The 23,031-nt window shown below is 45.8% G+C and overlaps 1 protein-coding gene across 3 annotated transcripts in view; it reads right to left on the bottom strand.

Moving 5' to 3' along the window:
- Positions 1-23,031, bottom strand: part of LOC147251806 (neuropilin-2-like) — a 111,790-nt gene that overhangs the window by 52,447 nt on the left and 36,312 nt on the right. For 2 of the 3 annotated variants that reach the window (XM_086219739.1, XM_086219738.1), the window contains exons 4-8: positions 19,699-19,926; positions 16,529-16,684; positions 16,279-16,448; positions 10,955-11,110; positions 540-684 (exon numbers count right to left, since the gene is read on the bottom strand). In XM_086219739.1, the coding sequence (XP_086075865.1) occupies positions 540-684; positions 10,955-11,110; positions 16,279-16,448; positions 16,529-16,684; positions 19,699-19,926 (855 nt within the window). Of the gene's footprint in view, positions 1-539; positions 685-10,954; positions 11,111-16,278; positions 16,449-16,528; positions 16,685-19,698; positions 19,927-20,704; positions 20,868-23,031 lie in introns of those variants that run through there. The other variant, XM_086219740.1, reaches the window with a different exon arrangement.

Below are 23,031 nucleotides of genomic sequence, written 5' to 3' on the forward strand. Positions count from 1 at the left end.
GTAATCACCCACACATCACACTCTAGTATTATTCTATTAGGACTGACTGTGTTTCTTTTTTGTTTTTGTGTGCGTGCGTGTGTGTGTGTGTGAGAGAGAGAGAGAGAGTGGGAGACAGAGAGGGAGGAAATGGATATGAAAGAGGGAGGGCAAGAGTTTGAGAGCACATGAGAGTGGGTGTGTTGCATGTAAAGGAGGGAGATAGAAGACAGAGAGCAGAGGGAAAGCATGAATAGAAGCTCTGGATGGATTGATAGATGGATAAAGTCATGAATTATTTAGACTGTATAAATGCAGAGAAAGAAAAGAAAAGGTGCTTTCACATGGGCCTGTTTTTTTTGTTTTTTTTTATTACTTTTTTCACCAGGAAATTAGGAGTTATTTTTGCTCTGACCCACCCTCCGACCCGGTGTAAAAGCAAGCATATCACTCCAATAAAACTCGACAAGACCACATCCATGTTTTACTGCAGTACAGGAGACAGGGCTGAGAAGCTCAAGAGAGAGAGAGAGAGAGAGAAAAAAAAGACTCTTTCTCACCTGTAATCTGACAGCCGTAAAGCTCAAACCGCAGCGCGATGCCATTCTTCCACGTCTGAGGTCTGATTCGTACGAAGCGGGCCAGAACTGGCTGAGGGATGCGATTGAGAACCACCTCTGTGGCGTCGGTGTTGGCATGGAAAACCTAGAGAGAGGAAGGGAGGAAATTCAATAACACAGCACTGATGGCTGTATCTGCCTCTCACTTGTTACCCGGGACACATAATTTGGCAACACGAGAGCCTGGAACAAAGAACAGAGCCTGGTATACGAGCTGAAAATGATTCGATTTGCTTCGTCGCACAACAAACTTCATGCAAAACATTTTCCTCAAAATTCACTTCCAAGCATGGCTCATTCGTGCAACAAAAGTTAATGCAATTTATTTATTTTTATGTGTGTTGCGCAATCACGTCGGAGTGTGTGTCAGTTCCTCTGCGGGTACAGTTGAGTAACAGGGTTTCGTAATATCAGGACTCCTCTCCAACCAGAGGTCCTCCGTAGCCGGGCCTCCTAAAAGGAGCGGTCAGGAGCAGGCCAGCGGTAGCCGCGACGCACCGGACGCTCGAGGGAGGCGGCATCTTTTGCATGAAGCAGTTGCCGGACGATGATGCGAATATCTCACCCTGCATCCACTGGGTGGAGAACACACACTCACTCACTGACTCAGAGTGTGATGTTGCTGTTCGTCAGGTGAAGGCGACATGGCGGAAGCGTTAATCACATGTTTGTAGTATCAGACTCGCTTCCTGTAACCACCGAGTGCCACCGTGACTTATATTCAGCTTGTAGATTGGAAAAGATCTGACGAGTCTACGTCTGGGGCCAATCGAGTTACGAAGGTTCCCTGCTCCGTGGTCAAATATAAAAGATGGCCGCCTCGCCATGGTAACACCACTCCCTAAAAACTCACAGTCTTTACAGAAACATCACCATCGTTCACCAAACCAAGTTCTTTAAGTGTTTCTGACCAGCTTTGAGATGGAGCGAGTCAAACCACATGGAGGAACATGTTATTTCCTCTTTCCACTAGGAGGCACTATGACCATTATGGCCCAGAACGATCAGGTTCTTCCTTGGCCCATCCTACCCCCCCCCCCCCCCCCAAAAAAAATAGGTTTGGTGAAGCTCAAATCTTCAATCAGACCTCTTGATGGAGGAAATGAAGACATAAGAAAAAAGGCAACTGACCGACACGTTATCATCGTTAACCAGATAACACGCCGCTAATCTCTCTCCTTGGTGTGTGTGTGCACGTTAATGTCCTGCTGTTTCTGTTCACAGAGAGTAGAAGGAGCACACAGCTTTACTTAAACAACCACACACACACACAACACACACACACACACACACACACACACACACACACACACAGCAACCATGCAGTGTAATAAATCATGGGTGTAACTACGTGGGAGAACATCCTCTTCTCACATCCTCATGACTTAACTACCCACACACACACACACACACACACACACACACACACACACACACACACACACACACAGGGGAAAACATAATCTTTATTTCTACGCATGAGAGCAAAGAAAAACACGCATTGTCACTCAGACTCAACTGTCTCATAAACACACCCCACAGAACACACACTGTCTTCCCGCTGCCTCTGAGCACCCCTCCATGAACCCCCCCCCCCCACACACACACACTATGATTTACTCTCAAAATGCAGATAAAAGAGAAACTGAATGGATGCTCACATTGCCAGCGGCGTTCTTTTTTGTCTTGCGATAGTAAGACGTCCTCTATCTGAGTGTCGTGTCTGTCTGTCTTTCTGTCTGTCTGTCATCGCTGCTGGTTCACCACAGGCAAACACAGCTGGGCTGCTGTTCTTCTACCCATCGTCTCACGTCTATTTCATCTCAGCTGCTTCTCACTCTCCACCGCCATGACGGTAATATACGGCTGGAAAAATAATCTTCAGGACCTCAAAGCCCCCCCCCCCCCCCCCCCCCCCGCCTCAAGGAACCCGGCGTGTTCATCACAGGAACCTCGTTCAGCAGAGCCAAAGGCCTTGCAATTACTTGCTTGGGTACGCATTTATAGACAAGAGCTTTGTTTTATTTGTGTGTCTGTGTCAATGTAAATTAATATTTTCTTCTCCTGGTCCCAATCCATTAAACTGCAGCACCCTTCAGGGGGAAAAAGTATGGATGAAGGAGCTTGGTGACTTACAGGAAAAGGAGCAGGCCACTGGGCCAAGTGGGAGATGAACCCCTGACCCAATGGGTGTACAAAACCAAGTCAGAGCCAGTGAACTGATGTCCTTTTAATGGCCTTAATACCAGTTAAATGATGGAAAAATGCCCCAAAAAAGGCCCCAAAAGACTTAATGGGATTGTAATTACAAGTGTGTGTGTGTGTGTGTGTATGTGTGTGTGTGTGTGTGTTGGTATGTGTGTGTTGCTGTGTAAAAGTGTAATTATAAAGTCTCACTCTAAGGATTTGTGGCAGGCGGTGGCTTTCTGATTTCCCTCGGTGCGCTCTGCAACATTTCCTCAACACACACAAACACACACACGCACGCACGCACGCAAACACACACACACACACGCACGCACGCACACACACACACACAAACATAGCTTTGTTCAGGGTCACCAAGCAGACCGGCAAGTCAAGTTGAGTTGCTACCAAATACAAACCCTCGACTGTTACCATCTCCAAGGCTGAGTAGCTCACAAAAATCACGATAAGAAAATGTCAGCAATGACCTGTCAGAGCTTCTCACCGCAGCCTGGCAGCTAAATCCTGCATACTCAACTCCACCGGGTGACTCCATATGGAGCTGCTAGCGCTCCATTCGACTCAGCCGTACGCGTTGATGTCATCACTTGAAGGAGGTGTAACTTTACCAAGAGCCAGGCCACTTAATCAAGATAAAACTAGCCGGTATCCTGTGTCCCTTTGGGTTTATTTTTCTTTCATCGATGTCAAAAAAAACAAACAAATCAGTAGCAGAGGATTTTTACACCGAAGCAGAAAAATCCTTGTTAATCCTTTCTGAATGCTGTTCTTGTGATAATGAGATGAATTATCCCATGATGATGAGGTAACAAAGCCCGTTTGTAGCCCTTCCGTCACCACAATGGGTTAATTAGCTTCTTACAACGGAGAATCTAACCCGCCATCACGAGACACCGGCCTCTTGATGACAAGTTCATCAAATTGTCCCGACGAGTTATCCAAGTCATCACAAGACGCCGAAACTTGTTCTCCCACCACAGCGAGACGATACACGATTGGCATCATGATGGCATCAAAAGGACTAATTCCGAGTATGCGTGTAAAAGACATCAAATGTGACCGTAGGAACAACTCAAACCTTTGGGGACTCATGATGTTGCTAATTTTGTGTACAACAAAAACACTGTCTCTGATTTGTGTGCCCCCCCCCCCCCCCCCGCCCAGTCACCTGGCTCATTGTGGTTCTAAAAGTCTGTTTCCCCAGCGGCTGTAAAACATTGGACACGTTGCTGCGATCGCCATGCAACCCGTTTCACTGACACCATTTGATCCGTTTGGTCCGATAACATTTGGAAAGCCGAGAGGAGTCGCTGGAGTCAATTATTTATGAGCATTCATTAGCAGAGAGCTCGCCGGGGGGGGGGGGGCGTGGCTGGTTCCTCCCAAGCTTGTCGATTTTACAGGAAACAACATACACCCCTCCTTTAATAAAATCCTGCTTTCCCACCTTTTGTGTTTGCCGTTAAAAATGATTGTACACAATTGGTAACATCACCCTCATATTAACCCTAATATTGTGCGCACTTGGCTCTGCAGGGAGGCTCCACAGCCAGGAGGTGTAAGGGGATATGTCGACTCCCTGAGGTCTTAAAGTCCTAAATTCACTGTTAACAACCTGTAAGAGGCTTGAATAGCAATCAGCTAATGGACTGTGTATGTTTTGTGCAGGCTTGTTAATGGTCTGATGTTAAAGGACGAGGCAAACGGACACCACCAGCGCTGCGGGACGAACGGATGCCTTTTCCTTCCTTTACACCTCCTCTCTCTCTCTCATTCTCTGTTCAGACCAGTCTGATCCAGCCTGGCGATGAGAGATGCGACTGCGCTGCCTATCCCATCTCTCCCACCACTTTTTGTGGTCGTTTTGGCAGTAAACTCTTGCATGTTGAGGATCATGGTTTTCAACCGGTGTCCTCTGAATCACACAACAGCTGAACATGTCCGAGAGATATATTTCAATCGCATGAAAACATTTTGGACGATTTTGTTCTCCTGGAAAGCTCTGAGGAAAAAAGCCCCAGTTTGTATTGTTTTGATTTCCTCTTCTTCTTCTTCGTTTTTTTCTTTCTATCCAGCAGACTTGGCATTGCTGCATCCTGCCGGTTAAAAAAAAAACCCAAACAACAACGGATTTGCAGACAGAAATAATCAGCATGTTTATAATTTGCATACAAAAGCGAAGAAATGAGATCCGGTCACAAGAGTTCAGCTGGGACGCTGATAGAGACGCATTCTAACGTCAGGTGTGAACCCACATGCTGTCCACTGGTGGTCAGATCATGCCAGATGACGTCAGGTCTGAATACGGCCTCTCTTTTCTCTGCGCGCGCACACACACACACACACACACACACACACACACACACACACACACACACACACATTTAACGGCTACACAAACACACCACAACCACACCAAACAAGACGAACCTTCCTCACTCGTAAATGACTCTCATGTCACTGCTCAGTTGAACGGCGATGGAGGGAATTCCTCTTCGACTGAATTAAGACAGGCGTGCAGCGCTGAAGGCCATTGTTTAGTTTCTTCTTATTGGAGAGTGTGTAACCTGGACTAGCTTAGCGCTAAAGGATGGATAAGGAGCATGACAAGGAATATGGTCACCTCGCTAAAGAACAGGTGCGTGTGTGCGTGCGTGCGTGCGTGTGTGTGTGCCTGGCCGTGTCGTGAGCCTTCGGGGCCTGCGTCAGTCAGCCTGCGAGGACCAGTGCAGACACGCTAAATTATTCAAATGTCCGTGATGTGTGTGTTTTGTGCGTGTGTGAGAAGACAGAGTTATAAAATAGTAAAACATCCCCACATCTCCTCTCATTTCATCACACAAGGACACAAGACTTTGGGAGGTAACCTGTCATTGACAGCTGAGCCCTGGTGTGTGTGTGTGTGTGTGTGTGTGTGTGTGTGTGTGTGTGTGTGTGTGTGTGTGTGTGTGTGTGTGTGTGTGTGTGTGAGACAGCACGGTCCAAAAAATGAAACATGAACCCCTCATCATGTTTCATTTGTCTGTTTTCTCTTGTTTCTTCTCTCTCTCTCTCTCTCTCTCTCTCTCTCCAGCCTTTTTCTCACCTTCCTCCCTCTCCTCATCATTTTATTTTCTTATCCTCCTCTTCCTCCCTTCTTTGCTCTTCCGGGCTGTGTTGTGCCGAGACCTGCGATCTCTCCAGCGGGATTTGTGGTCAACACCCTCGTCTGCTATTCTCATTATTCTCCTCTGCCTCCATTCATCCACCCAGCCCTCTTTCGTTTGCTCCCCTTGTGTACACTTCTTTCCACCCTTCTGCCTCTTTTCCTTCACTTCACTCACTCGTTCCCAGATGAACCTCACTTCGGTCCCTCTGGTGTTGAACTGTCTACCTCCCTTTCCTGTCTCTTCTCTACAAGTTCAATACTTGACTGCTTGACCTTTTGCTTGTGTCTCTCTTTATTCCACTGCTAATTTTCTTACTTTTCACCCTCCTTTCATTACCCTTTCACTCCTCCATTTTCCTCTCTCCCTCCTCCATCTCTCCCTCAGATTAAGGTGGGAATAAGTGGTTTTGCTCTTGGCCAAGGTCCATCTCTGCCCGCAGCCATTCAGCTACAATGACATTTGAACTACTTGGGGCTTAAATGTACCTCCACAGCTGAAGGTTTCAAACCCCTCCAGAGAAGGACTTCAACTTAGACAACCTAATTTCTCAAGTAGAGACCTCAGATAAGCGAAAATCGCTGCTGGTCTTTTTTCACGGACAACCAATTATCCTTTTGTGTCTCTCCACGTCTTTGAGCCCACCTGCGAGTTTCCCTGGTCTCTGCTGCGTGTCAGTCATTTGAGAACACACCAGCACAAAGTGGGAACAAATAATTGGCTGTGTTTACATGGGCTATCCTGGTTATGATTAGGGGGTTTATCCTGTTTTTGTGCTTGCATATGTAAACATCGTATCCCGTTTTCAGAAACTTGGATAAACCCCGAACAAGGTTATGCTGGCTCGAATGCTCAGATACTGTGGCATGAGCACATCTCATCCCATTTTTCTGGCCGCTGCCAACCTGCACAGGAGCGGCTTCAGCCGTGCGACGTCAGAGAAACACAAACAACACTGTTTTTCTCTTCTGCTCTCTCCCTCTCTCTCTCTCTCATGATTGCACCACACAGATGGAAAAAAGGACCCCGGCTAAAAACTGTTTGTTCTGACAACGTTCTGAGAGTATTACGTGCAAATGCTCTGTTAACATTTACAGTGGGAAGTTTTTGATTTGCTCCCAGGGCGTTCCTACGAAAGACAGGATAACGTTCTCTAAACACACTCTAAAAATGCTGGTTATGGATTGAATATTCAACAATGTCCCCAGTGCAAACTCAGTACACGACTGTTACAATGTTCTGTCCTCGTAAACATTTAATCTTGTGAGAAGACATTTAAAATGATTAACAACTACAGGATGTTCTTTAAATGTTGGATTATAATCTCTTCTTTGACATCTTGTTGCATCTAATGGAGCTTCAAACGCCCCTCGACTCTCAGTCACTGAACTCCATCATGACAACCCCAATCCCACAATTCCCGGCTGTGTGTGTCGTCATCCACCGCTGCCTGACAGGTGAAAGCTGAAGTTTAATACTGCCTGTCGCTCCTCTTCCATTTCTGGGTTTGAAAATTGATGCTTTGTGGCGCAAACATGACAAGCGCCTGCGCACACGTAGTACGAAGCGATCAGAGACCGGAAGGCTTGTACTCATCGTGGATACGGGGACGTGAGAACAGTTCTGGTTAAGAATCTCACCCTACGATAGATGTCAGGATATGATTTTAACACCACACACCGTGATATGATAGAACACCATACTCTGCACAATTTACTGATAACTTTCAGCGTAGAGCTACTTGCATCAGGTCAGTGTTGCAATATTGTGACCGTATCATGAAAAACAGAGATCCCTCGCTGTATCGATGTTATTGCACGGCATCATTGAAGAAGCAGTGTTCCATGTAATCACCGGGATAAGCCTCCTAACCAGGATGCTAACTCCCACGCAAATGCAGCTGGGGGGAATAGGACTTTCTCCTTTCCGAAAGAAGTTTCTGTGAGTTAACATATATTCCATATGGTCCATCTGGTTCACAACAGGCAGCTAATGACATTATCAAATACATTACAGGTTGCACAAATCATCATTACTTTGCGTGACAGTTGCACCGCCCCTATGGGCTCGCTCCCAGATGTTAGGAAGAAGAATGCTATTCCTGATGTGTCTGCATCTTTGCTGTGTGCAGGCGTGATAGATCTCATGTAACTGCATTAGAAGAAGAGTTGAGAAGACACATGCATGTGTGCACACTTTAGTGAGACTTTATTCTTCCGCACATAAATAAATAGTTTGTTGTGCATAAGAATGTGTTTGAATTTTTCTCGTTCTTTGTGTTTCTCTCCGTCCATGTGGGTCTCATTAAAATCTGTCCTCCTTGAAAGCTCCTTGCTCGTAAATCACTCATTCAATAATTCTTCAAGATTAACACGCGCGCACACACACTGACTCACACACACACACACACACACACACACACACACACACACACACACACACTCACAGAAAAATCATTTGTTCAAGCAGCATAAACTCGCCTGTCGATTTCATGATGACTTTCTCAGAAACATGTGGGGCGAAGTGGGGGAACGAAGAGAATGATGGAGTGTTATGGGGTGGAAAAAGAAGAAATGAGAAAGAGCAAAGATGGAAAGGATAAGGTGAATGAAGATGTGAGGAGAGTAAAGAAGAGACAAGAGGAGAGGATTTGATGGCTGAGGAGATTTTTGAGGGAACTAGTGAAGGGGCCAGTGAATGAAAATGTCAAATAAAAGATGGATGGACAGGTAGTTCTGAGCCCGTTCAACTTCTGCACGGTTCTGAATATCACTGGATCTACTTTTAGATTAATTATTTCACGTGTCGTATGAATTTGTACCCATGTGTGAAACATTACATGCGTCTAATCCATGCATAAAGTGATCCAGACTCTTTGAATTAACCGTGAATGCAGACGCAGCATTTCACCTCGCTTTGAAACACTCTGCCAAGAAGATCCTCTTGGCCACAGCTGTTGCGGAATTTATATCCATCCCACTGTCATAAAACACACGTTCTCACTCTCACTGCAAACAATAACAGGGACGTTCAGGGTAGCAGAGCCACTGCTGACTTGTCATGTCAGCTGACATCAGGCACCAAGATGCTGACATCGTATTTTCATCATCAGACACATGAGCATCGCGGCCCTCCCTCGTCTCTTAACTTTAGCCCTGTCTGCTCTAAATTCAGTTGTCCATCGTCACCGTAGCGGGCGCCGTAACACTCCAACCAAAGTGTAAGGTTGTAACCGCCTGCGCAAATCCATAATAAGCGCCGCAGAACAAATGAGACGACTGAAGGTATCAAAGCTGCGCGATCACATAACTGCAGGGAGTGATTCATAAAAGAGCTTCTGGATGAAACCCCACTCCTAATTCTCTCTCTCTCTCTCTCTCTCTCGCACACACACACACACACACACACACACACACACACACACACACGCACACACACACACGCACACACACACACACACACCTCTGAATCCCCCAGTCCTGCTCTGAAGCAGCTTTCCAGGGTCAACTGGGAGTCCAGTGGGATTATGGGTAGTGATACCAACATGGAAACATCATCATTAATCCCCTTTACATATTGGATTTTTTTTATTTTTTTTTTATTGTTTGTCTGTGGTCAGCAGAATATTTGACAACGCACACTGACTGGGGAACTGCGTGATAATTCTTTCTGCAAACGAGGTTTTTCTAAGTCACCCTTCGTCCGTACACCTGCACCGTTGAACACGGGGAGCCACGAGTGGCTCTTGCCGCGTGGTTTTTGCACCTAAACCCAACTGGACCTTCACCACAGCTGCATCCACCACTATCGTTGTTGTTTTCCACTGAGGATTAAAAAAAAAAAAAAAAAAAAAGACGAGAAAAAAAGAGTGCTTTGCATGTAGCTTGAGGTTCTTGTGCTCATGCACCGATCACTCAGATAACACACAAATTGTCCACAACGTTTTGTGGGATATGATACGAATGATTCATGAGAATAGCTTGGACATTTGTGTAGATGAAAAGTTACATTCTTTCCTCTCACTGCAGGAAAACATGGGCTTGCTCACGCACAGTGCACTAATTAAATGACCCTTTAAAAATAAATAACTTTTCTGTTGAACTCTTTGTAATTTATAAAAACCTTATCAAAACACTTCCTCTGGATATACTCTCCATTTTTCTTCCCTTTATAATTGCCCAATAATTCTTTCTTTCTTTCCTCTCCCAACTTCCTTTCCCTACATCTCCTTGTGTTTTATCCATCAATCACTTCTCGGGGTACAGCTCCAAACCTCGTGGGATCTCTAATTCACAGAAGAACCCCAAATGGTTCGGCTGCTCTCCTGTTTCCCCCTCGGAGTTTTAAGACTCGTTCCCGTGCGTGTATCTGCGAGTCAGCGGCCGTGCTTCAGCTTCTCTGGAGGAAAAGGCTTCATAGTACAATGCTAGACCACAGGACAGACATGTGTGACTGCACAGATGAAAAAAACAGCCGCAACCACGGGACCGGTGCCAGAATCCTCCTCTACTTTAACTGGAGTTGCAATTATTTTTAAGACCTTTTTGGTTCCATCTGCTTCATTTCCACATGGCACCGCCAGTCTGCCTCACACTCACATGCATTAACACCTATGAGAGAAGCAGCCCCGAAACCCTTCCAAAGAGGTCGACGATAGTTAGAACTTTAACCAGTAAATAACAGTAACCAGATGCGATCTGAAAAGCAGAAGGTGCGGTGCGAACGGAGCTGCATGCGATGACGTAAGGTATCACTTGGAGATGTGTGCTGACTCTGGCTTGGTCGTAAACCCTTAAATTAAGCCAACGGAACGGTGGTGGAACGGCTGTAATTGCAGACAGGTTGAATTTTAGGCTTGTGGTCAACTCTTACTGCATGTTCTCCATCTCAAATATCCCTCTTCCATGCGCACATGTCGAGGCCTCTGCGCGCTTCCAGACTTGCCCTGACTCGTTCTCTGCCCCTCCCAGGCTAGGATTATGCGTGTGGGTCTGTGCCTACCTTGTGATTCTTGCCATGTCTGTAGACCATCCAGTCCTCTCCGTTGGTGCTGACCTCCAGCTTGAAAGTAGTCACATAGTACGACTTTTGTGTTTCCTTGGAGATGGCGCCCTGCATGGCGATGCCAGTCAGCACCTTCAAAGTGTAGAGGTCCACCTGTCAACGGGGAAAGACAGACGGAGGTTTAGTGCTGATATTCATATTTCCTCACCGGTCATCAACAACTGCATGTATCCACAAACTCTTTTCTGAAATAAAAAAAAAAATAAAAAAATCGACTGCTATAGTAAACGTGTCTAAACCTGTCGAAACATCAATAAAAGCTAAATCTTTGAGTGATACTTCATCCAAAAGGTGCATCCTTGTGCTTTGAGGATATAAAAACATTCTCTGTGACTCCACCGATGTTTAGCCTTGAAGCAAATGGCGCCTGGTAACTCACAAACTGCCCAAAAACCTCCATTTGCAGACGCTTAAGCTCATCATCCGGCGTCATCGATGAGTTCTTTAACCAGCCGTTTGCTCTGGAACCCACAGACACTTCGATTTGAGCCTTACGCTGCACTGAGTGAGCTGGTGCAACCGAGTGCGCCAGCTGGTCACGCCGGTCGACAGAAAAGTGTCGCAGAGTTTCTTTTTAGCTTCAATCAAAGTGTTTGTGGATAGCTCAGCGTACAGCTGGATGAAGAGGACTACCCTGGACGATGCGCCTGAGAGTTTGTAATTTTAGTGGCTAAACACACCATGAACACACAAATACAGAGCTGAACGTGCCCTCCCTCGCTCTCCTTTCCGCTCCTCCTCATCTCCTTTTTCTTCCTCGCTCCCTCCCTCTCTGCGTCTCTCCCTCTCTCGACTGATCGATAGTAATGACCTGGGGCTCATTTTAATTTCCTCCTATACAATAGCTATAATCACCCCTCCATCCTGATTGTGGATGCTACAATACGTGTCTAGCATGCCGCTAGCTGCGCCGCATTACATCGAGTTGATACTCATTTGCTTTGCTGCACGTTTTCCAAAATCAGACGATCATGAAGATCACAATGAAAAACTGCAGGTTTGACGGTTGTGTTTGAATTAAATCATCAATTTTGGGTATTCAAAGTAGCACTGACAGCAGCTAACAGAGATCAGTGAGGCCAGGTCAGAATATTTGACCCGACAACGACCCATGAGATAAAACCTTGGCTCCTCTCTGATGCTTGGAGGTCGTTTTCATTTTGGCAGGTATTTTATTTAATTTTTTTATCCAATGTCTTCGTTACTTTATATTTTATATATATTAAGTCATCTTCGTCCTGATTTATTTATGTCCTGAACCTTTAGCTTCATTTTAGTCAATATGAATATTGCTGGTTTGTGGGGACTAAAGATGAAAAGTCGTTGTCGAATTAAACTGTTTTACTTTGTGTCAAAGTGTCAAATTTATACGACTGTACTAGCACATGTGCACCCAATGCTGTACCCCTGTGTGAGTGTATATCTACTCCCCCTCAGCATCTAAAGGAAACCCATGAAGACATCACTTTCTAGAAATTGTTTTGTTGCTGAGCATCACTAAAAATGTAGTTTGTGTCGCCTATTTTCATTCGAGGTTTTGAAATTAAATCATTTACCATCCCAGAACAAAACGTACACGCGTGCAGGCCGATACTTCACACAACAAGATGAGGATGACGGCAGCTCTACAGCAGGGCAGAACTTTTTTTTTCTCCTCCGTTGGAGCTGTTGTAGTTTAATCAGAACTTGCTGTGTGTGTGTGTGTGTGTGTGTGTGTGTGTGTGTGTGTGTGTGTGTGTGTGTGTGTGTGTGAACGTCCCACAGGGGTACAGTACAACACACCAGGGGAGGTAAAATGCTGCGTTTGTTATCTGTCAGAAAGACAGGTGTTTTAGATTACTTCACACACACACGCACGCACGCACGCACGCACGCACACACACACACACACACACACACGCACACTTAGGGCCAGACAGAGATCCACCTAGACACCTAATCGATAGTCCGGAACCGAGGAGAGGAACAGATGAGAGGATGAGAAAGAAGACATGGAGGTGAAGAACAAATGAGAGAGAGAGAAAGAGGCTAAGTGAACCTTCCCGGGGAAGGCTCCTCATCAATCACAGAGCTGTTGGAATAACGGAGCCACCAGCACTCACATCATCAATCTGCACCACACCTCGCTGAGCCATGTCAGAAAAGCAATACCATAGAACAGAATGGAATAGAACAGAATAGAACAAAACATAACTCCCCCTCTCTCTTCCTACTGACGCACTAGACACCAGGACACTTGGAGCCCATGGTCTCGTGCAGTAATTAAACTGGGAGTTTTCAGTGAGATGTGAGGACATTGTGAGCCGTTCTTCTAGCACAACACACGCAGCGTTGCTACTGGCAACACTGTGGGGTTTTGGTGAGCCATTTCTGATCATTTTAATTGATAGATTATTTTAATCCCTGAAAAAAAAAATCCCTAAACCTAACCAGATGATAACCACAGCCCCGCCGTGACCGACTTAAAATGTTGAATATTCTACTTGGAGGACGGGACTCTCATTCCAGGGGTTTTTGCACTTGTGAGCTAATCTCTCACGTAGCTGAACATCTGTAGGAGGATGGACTAACACATGTTGCGTAAGAACACTGAGTAAGACGTATGAATACTTCATAAAATAATAACATTGAGCTTTCATAAAAGAAAGTGCCCTGGTGAGCCTTGAGAACACACACACCCCCAACTGTAAAGGTACACACACACACACACACACACACACACACACACACACACACACACACACACACACACACACGCACACACACACACACACACGCACACACACGGGCATCTTCAGATAGAGACCACAAGGTGCAAGACACAAGAAGCAGAGGCATGTTGGCATTTATGACAGCTGCTTGTCAGGACAGGAGCTGTTTCACAAACACACACACACACACACACACACACACACACACACACACATGCACAGAGGGGCCTCGTTCTTGGCTAGGTGTTAACGCAGGGAAACAGCTGAGGGTCTCGATGGAACGCCGCGACCCGGCCACAACACTGGTGACCAGTGTGAGACGGGACGACGGCATGAGCGGGGCGCAGTAAAAGTTGCATGTCCAGCGAACTGCCAAGTCAATTTTATGCACACAACTGATGCGTCACAAACAATAAAGTCCAAATCCCGGGTCTTTGCACGGATTGAGGAGATTACACGGGCAATCTGAATAAGTCATAGGAAAAGGATTCACCGAACACGTGTAATTCAGGAACTGATTCATGCTCCACTCTTTTTTTGTATGAATGTCAGCTAATTTTGAGAGTTGGCTGGAATAAGTGAGCTGTCAGCTGCAGGGGAGGTAAGACAGGAAGGATGTGCAACAGTGCTGGGACATTTTCCCCCTGCTACCTCTTGGCTACGGTCCTTTCCTATGTTTCATGGCCCAGCTTGGCCACAGCGGAGTTCTGACAGAACTGCCTCCATTCACCATCTGAGGTGAGCCCCGCAGACGTATGTAGGAGTTTCTGTCCATATGTAATTAGAAATGTCCCGCAACAACAACCAGGTTCAGTCGCCGCAGATGTCGACAAGAATCCTCCTTTGCCTTCCACGCCTTCACTCCTCCCTGAACATAAGAAGTGAAATGTTCATCATTTGCTTCAGTGTAGCGCTGTAGGCTAACGTCTAATATCTTCATTAAGGGGTATTTTTGGATGACCTCAGGCTCCAGGTATTTTTGGATAGCCTCGGGCAGCTCGCAGCCAGAGCGGTCACGAAACTATTAGAAAACGATTCCGTCATGATGAGTCGCTGCCGGATCATAAAACTCTGATATAAAATCCAATTATACTGGAATCTGAGATGCATCTTTGTTGTTCAGAGGTATTAAACAAAGCTTACAAAAAACAAAAAAAAACCCAAAACAAAACAGCATGTTTTTGCTGTTAAAATCTCAGAAAAGAACTTGAAGCGCAACTGAAATGAATCCTGACCCCCCAATAAATGCTGTCATACCCTCGATTAGGAGCAAAGACTATATGCTGACTTTGGAGGGCTACAGGAAGGTGACACCCAACAAGAAAATCTGTTGTTTACTGAAGGTGTCTCACTCAGGAGCGCCGCGCTGGCTGCTTCGGATCCATTTCTGTCTGAGAGGTGAGCGAACCTCACACTCGCTTCCCCCCCATTAAACAGACAAGCTCATAACTCAGGCTTGGCAAGTGGATGGCACAAAGTTGGCACAGCGATAGAGCGCAGGAAACAATGCCCCACCGAGACATCTAGACACTAAACCTCGACATCACTCCACCACCCAGCACACTGGTACAAATATAGCTACGCATTTTAGGGTTAGACAGAGCTGCTTCTTTTTTTTCTGTGAGAATAGGATTCGCTTTTTTCAGGATTGTTGACCTGAATTTGCTCTGCATCCGGATGCAGTGGGGCGGGGAAAAAAAAAACAAAAACAAAAAACAGATTAAAAATAAACCTTACCTCTCCAGCAGTAGGTCACAATTAAACTTCTTACTTCTACTTTTACTCACCCTATCAGTCGCCAACTGAATTGACTTTAAATTGCTGGGACATCGAACCTTGAGTGAGAAATCCAGAATGGCGAAGATTCATGATGCCCCCATTAGCGGCCTGACTAAAATTAACCTTCGAACCACCTTTGGTGTCACATTTGCCAGCACAGAGGGGCGCCTGGCTCCATCCGTCATTCTGCTAGAGCAGAAAAACAAAACCAAAAACGCTCTGGCTTATTCGTGTTTCTGTGAATCCTGAAGTGAAGCAACAGGACCTGAGGATGGCGACAGCCGTTGAAGACAAAACTCCAAGGAGCCGTAAAGCCCACGTTTGCGCATCGTTATTATTTTTGCAGCAAGTCAATGTTTTTTTTGTTTGTTTCCTTGTTGAGTGATAATTTGGTCCTCAGACACGGCAGCAGGCTGCCCAGAACAAACCGCCGCAGCAGCTTAAGAGCCCAGATACTCGTTGCTGATGTCACACACGTGTCCGCCGTGTTTCAAATTCAACTCGATCGAAATCATTGTGGGCGGAGTTTAGCCATCCATGCTGCGCTGGTGTCTTTGAAAACCGTCACGGGGAAACGCCGCCGCGTTGGGGAAGCTTGTTTCATGGAGGTAGAGAACGCATGAACGCAACATTCTGATGAACCCGACAAAATCACCTTTGGTTCAAGGCATTACCTGAAATGATACTTTGACAAAGACCACCCCCCCCCCACACACACACACACACACACACTGTGTTTGCACCACAGGTCCCAGCCTGTCGAGGACCAACCTGGATGTACTCCCTGTTGCTGTCCTCATTGGGCGTCCATCCATTGTCGTTGTAGTTGAGTCTGGCCTGGTGTGGCTGCCAGCGTTCGTCGTAGAAACTCGATGAAGCCGTGATCTGGTCATCGGTGATCTTTCCCGACTCCATGCCAAAAGCGTTGCTACAGTGGAAGGCTACCAGAGGAGAGGACCGGAGGATTAGATGTCATATCCCAGCTCATGGGGAGCAAGCAGTCACACGGACTTGTACTTACTCTCGCTGACTTCCTTGTGTGTCATGTTGTATCGGGCGGAGAAGCCGTCTTTAGCCACGGCCATGTCAGTGTGGAAGGACAGAGAAAGAATCCCAGTTGACGATTGGATCTCTGGAGGCACCATGGTCCCGCAGTATCGACCAATCAGAGGGCCCACTGTCAATCAGACCAGACCAAACAGACGAGCCGCCAGGTCAACTTCTGCCAGCAACTTACAAATGCCATCGGCTAGCTGGTGTGTTGCTAACTCAGCTAGCAATCAAGGACGCAAACAAGCTCAGCTTTCTCGCTGGTAACGGAACCCCGGGGGAAAATTCTGCCAGAATTCATTCAAATGAAAACAAAGAAGATTCCCAACTTCCAGCTGCGCGAAACAAACACCTACAAACTCAACAATTTCGAAAATTATAAGCGAAGACTTATTTCGGTCTTTTGTATATAAAAGTAGACAAAAAAAATGGTTTTTTCAATCCCTCTTTCCTTCAATCATCATATATATATATATATATATATATATATATATATATATATATATATATATATATACATACACACACACGCACACATATATACACATGTATGTATAAAAACCCTAATGTATATATATATATATAGAGAGAGAGAGAGATAGATAAAAAACATAAATATAATATATATACCCATATACACACATATATTTTGTGTGTGTGTGTGTGTGTGTGTGTGTAAATCCAAGGATGTAAGTGATTCATCCACTGTCTTTTTCTCTAATACAGCAACTTGTATATGTCAACACAAACAGATGAGTGTGATCTAGAGCCTTAGGGTGTGTGTGTGTGTGTGTGTGTGTGTGTGTGTGTGTGTGTGTGTGTGTGTGTGTGTGTGTGTGTGTGTGTGTGTGTGTGTGTGTGTGTATTTGTGTGTTTTGTGTGGGGGGGCAAAGATAGTAGATTCTTCCTGCTACTCCCTGAATCCTCTCTCTCTCTCTCTCTCTCTCTCTCTCTCTCTCTCTCACACACACACACACACGAGGAGGAGGAGGAGGAGGAGGCCTGTGGAGGAGGCGGAAGATGAGAAAACAGCCAGCAATCGATCAGTCCTATTGATTTTTTCTTCCCTTTTGGAATGGGTGGATATTTGAAATAGGGCTCTTGAGCAAACAGCAGTCATACGTCTTCTCTTGATAGCGGCGAGGAGGAGGGAATTAGACATCATCACAAATAAAATTAAGAAAATGAAAATGACCAATGTTTGCATAAAACGACGGGCAATCCTTCTCATTCAATATAAAATATTCCTGCTCACCACCGGATCAAGGAGGGGTTTAATGTCTATTTTCTTTCCAGCCGTACGTAAATCTGATATCAGACACAGAGATGCACATTCACCGGACTTCTGTTGCTGTCCCGGTATACAAGAACAGGATCGATGTGCAGACAGAAGTATATCCGCCTCTGCAACAGCTGGAGGCCTCCTAAAAGCTGGTTGTTATCAGAATTCCCTTTAATCCACATTTTGCGTCACATAGTTAGCAAGCGGCGTCCTTGCCTGAGTTTAATTCAAAGGCAATTAAAAAGAAACAAACAAGGCTGCGTTACCCGTCCTCATTTTCACCCGCGCCGATGACACTTGGACGCCTGCGTGCTCGACTTCCAGGTTAAATACTATGAGTGTATGTGCAGAACCCCTAAGACGACCCAGCCGGGCGCAAAGTTCAAAAAGTACGATTTCAGTCGCGCCGACTCGTTCTCGTGTTTTGTAAAAGCCAGACTAACACATTTAATCTCTTCATCTCTTCTACCGTCGTGTAAACATCCCGCCAGTTCAGCCGTCAGCCCCCCTGAACCAGCAAACAGACCTTCTCGGGCGGATGAATTTGAAAGTCTTTTTTTTTTTTCTTCTTTTTTTCCCCGTAAATAAGTGCAAATTCTCTGGGCCGCAGGTCGAGGAGGTCACAGACACACGTGCAGGTAACAGAGCTGAAGAATCCCACACTGTCATTACCAGTTCCTTCCTGTCTTTTCTTCTCCTCTCTTTCCTGTTTAAGAAACAGCTTCCCCTGGAAAGTGTGAAACTAAAAAATCCTTCACCTCTGGATCTCACCCTGCGCATTCCCTTCCTTTTAAACTTCCTCCCAACTTCGCTTCACTTCAGTCTCCTTTCGTCTTCTTCTTAACCGTCCCTCTCAATCATCTGATCCTTTACTTCTCCACCCAGGTTTTGCCTTTCTGGTCATTTCAATTTTACTACATTCAACTTTGCTTTCACCTCTCTTGTCTTAAACTGAATCCAAAGCGAAGTCTCGGTTCTCCTCTACCTGCCCATGTTCCTTTGAACCGTTCCGGAAGTTTCTTTGACTCCATCCTGGATTAAATTCATATTTATGTTCAAGTTGTTCCCAGACAAATAGGAGCCATTGCTGAATTCCCCCATTTTTGGTTCTAAGAGAGCTAAATTGTGAGGACAACAAATAATAACAATCGCAAAAAAAAACAAAACAAACATTTAAAAGAAAGATTTAATTTGTGAACGTGAAAATTATGGATTAGAATTTATTGGTGGAAGACAAAATAAAGAAAAAATTATTGAACTGTTATATTTCAGAGACGACTGGTTGCGTTCTCCTGCAGGAACGTCATCCGACCTCTACTCTTCCAACCCACTCGCTGAGCTCCTTTGAAATTCTCCTAGTTTTCCAGGCTCTCGTCTTACTGAAGGCAAACCAGAAGTCCTCTGGCCTTCCTCTACATCTCCTTCCTTTTTGTTCAGGTCCTCTTCCACTGCTCCCCCCGCCCCTCCTCTCTCTTCCGTCTCTTTAAGCTGCATCCAGTGTTTTGTGCCATCTAAACTCCTGTAGTACTTCTAGCAGCGAGAACAAAAATATCCTCACCCTCTCACCTCACCTCTTTTCTCCCTCATCTCAGCATCTCCTATTTTATTTTCCCCATGAAAACGTATGTTGTTTCTCCACAGTGGGAGCCAACGTTCTGCCTGTGAGCTCCAGCTTTCATCTACCAACGCATAGCAACGAAAATAGTTGCGATTCCACCTCAGTCAATAACCACGTGGGCAGGACAAAGTACTGCTCAGTGCATTCCGTGATGGAAGAGCCGAACTATCATTCAACATCAAAACTGATGGTACTTTTCTGATCTAAACGTAAAAGTACAGCCATGTAACCGGCGCCTCACCTCCTGGAAGCCCGTCCCACACCTCCAGCCAGTCGTACTTGCAGTCGCCCTCCGCTCCTGGCAAGGGGTCGTTCTCCAGGTCAAAGGTGAGGAAGGTGAGGGTGACGTCCATGCTGGGGGGCACGATTACGATGAAGGAGCACTCCAGGTTGTGAGGGTATTTATCGGGGAAGCCAGGAGACTCAATGAGACCCGAGGGACTCGTAAAGTTACGGGAGCAGTCAGAACCTGGGGGGGGTACAAAAATGAGAGAGAGAGAGAGAGAGAGAGAGGCTGTTGGTACGGTACATAGAACTCTAGAACCCATTCAGCAAGAACTTCTTTTAGTCCGACAGACTGAAGAATGCAAGAATAAACTTGCTTACAGGTGGAGGGAGCAGCACTGACAGTCACCATCATAATTCATTGTCTTGCTAAGTCTGTCTTACATGATTGATGCCTGTTTCCGCCTCGAGTTGCGTGGTGTCTGTAGCTTCGTACAATACACACACACACACACACACATACACACTACACACACATGCGCACACACACGCACACACACACACACACCAAGAACGGGGGTTTAATCTGTGTCTCTACTTTTCTGAATAACTGTAATATCCGCTCTATTAATACTCACATACACACTTGTATAAAAACACACACACACACACACACACACACACACACACACACACACACACACACATAATGGAAAGGTTGTGGCTCTAGCAACTGTAGTATTATTCTGGTCCACTCAGCCATGTGTGGCCACACACACACACACACACACACACACACACACACACACACACACACACACACACACACGCACACACACACACGCCCCCTCACTGTCTAAGCCTCTTACAGTAACCCATTTCCCTCCAGTCTGTTTGGGTGTCTGGTGTTGTGCTCGCGTGCTTCTGTGAGTAAATGAAGAGAAAGTAACCCATGAATAGAGTGTGTATTCTAGTGTGCAACGTGCATTTGAACGTGTGTGTGTGTGTGTGTGTGTTTTTACCAAGGCATGTTTGTACCCAGAGGTGGACAAAGTCTTGTGGAAATGTAGTTTCTGACACCATGAAGTACTGATCAATCTGAGAACCGCCCAGTTACATCTGACGATCGCCTTGGAAACGAAGAAAACCCATCATGTTGCAGCGCTGCGAGCAAATCCTTTTTAATTCTTTATGTTAACTTTTAGGAACCTACCTGTTGAAGGATGGCTTCAGTTAAGGGGTGGTACTTTGTGACGCACCAGTTTGAGGTGGAGTTCCTCCATTTTAAATGTAAAGGCGTAAAAGGAAATAAAACTACACATCTCTTCTTGATCTTAGTTGATTCTCAAAAGAAGTAGGAAGGAATAGACACTGCCAAGCGCCTCTGCTCCCTTGTACTCCACCGATCTGACTCACATGCTAATGCGACTCAGATCGTCATCAGTTTTTAACAGCACATCTGTCTGTATTTGTTCCTGAACGGCTCACGCGTTATATTTTAATGCAACGTGAAATGTGCTTTCGAAATGCACAGAATGTTCTTGCTACATGGAGTCCTCAAACATTTCTGAGCACAAAGCAAGCAGCCCTTGTTGTGAAGTGAAGACGCTGCGGTGGTGGCCAGCGTGCGCAGGGGTTAACTCAGAGGATCGGCTCCTAACTGAAATACCTAGGATTTACCACATCCTACCATGTACAATCGCAAAGGACCCTGAGGTAAACTGTGATTTTTAGAATACAAATTAAATATGATTTCATTCTGCACCTTGAAAATCATCTTTTGTCCAGCAAATCTGTGAGATCGTCTGTCTGTCTTGAAAAATTCCTGCCCGTCTGTCCCACTTTCCAGTCTGATTTGCTTATTAGCGTGTCTCTCTCTCACACACACACACACACACACACACACACACACACACACACACACACACACACACACACACACGGTCATAGTCATGCAGACTTGCAATATCTAGCGACTAACTCTACAGGGGGGCCAGACACAAGGGGGACCTTATAAGAGACTGTTTAGGTCTGTGTGTGTGTGTGTGTGTGTGTGTGTGTGTGTGTGTGTGTGTGTGTGTGTGTGTGCGCGCGTGCGTGTGTGGCTGGAGTGATCGCCTGACCAGTTCTGTAGCCAGCAGCCATTTTATTCCCTTCTCATTACTTCATGTTCATGAACATTGCGAAAACACTCCTGCCCTCTTTTCTCTGCCGGTCTGTCGCGGCGCCACACTCTCGTGCCCTTTCAACGCCTTCTCAGAATACATCTGAATTAATATCAAATACAAGCAAGCGTGCATTCAACATCTTATGTATTAAGTATTTGCTACCCATCTATTATAGCATGTACGTACTGGAAGCCTTTTCTGTCATTGCCTATTTTCTCTTATGACCATCTGACTTGATTCTTTTCCTCTTTTCGGGAACCTACAGGTCCATTCTTTTTCTGGTCTGATCATTCTGACACTCCTCTCTCGCCATCTCCCTCTGCTCCATCAATCCTTCCTCTCCCACTGCGCCCCTCATCTCCCATTCTTTTCTCCTCACCAGTTTTTTTTTTTTTGAATGTGCATATGAAAGAAGCATATCTTACTGTGCGGTCAGACTATGTGTGTGTGCGTGTGTGTCTGTTGCTGGGTAGATCTGGCGCCCGGGTTTATGATTCACTGATCTCTTGGAGACAGGACAAGGACCTCAGTCTGGGTGTCTGTCTGATGAGCTGGCGAGCCGACCTCCACGCACCTCCATTATGACTGCATACATCTACAGGGCAAAACCCCCAAATCTGCCCTGAGTAGCTCTGGCATCTGCACAGCATGTAACTACCGTTACTGGGGGGTCTCTCAATTTAACGACCGTTATTTTCAATGACGCAACGTAACTTAGCGTAACATCACGCGACAAACAGGAACTGGATGTCAAGTAACGGTAGCGTGACGCGTGGCTATTGCTGCTAACGAAGCAACCTAAAATATTTTATGTCAACTTAACTTGCAACGTGATAACTTTATCGCTTTGCTGGCTGGCGTGAGCCATTCAGCACCTCTGAGTAAACTCAGCAGATAAATCCCGTCTGTGCCGATCCTGCGGCAAAAACAGCGCGGCACTATTAGGGAAAACGTTGCGAAGGCACGTCGACGCACTGTGGGAAACACTCTGTTGCGTTAAAAACAGTCTGAGGATGAGTGAAACATCTGAGGGAATTTTCGGTACGCAAACTCAACAACAATGCAACAGTACACATTGTAGGAATGCTACACAGCTACAGCGACTAAGAAGTCATCAAGTAGCACTCCTTTTTTAGAAAATGCATTTTATTTCAAGGAATTTTAAGGAACAAATTTCCCCT

Source organism: Aulostomus chinensis, chromosome 12 (genome assembly GCF_037954235.1).
Source record: "Aulostomus chinensis isolate RoL2024-O1b breed Wild chromosome 12, RoL_Achi_v1.0, whole genome shotgun sequence".
In the NCBI taxonomy this organism is placed as follows: domain Eukaryota; kingdom Metazoa; phylum Chordata; class Actinopteri; order Syngnathiformes; family Aulostomidae; genus Aulostomus; species Aulostomus chinensis.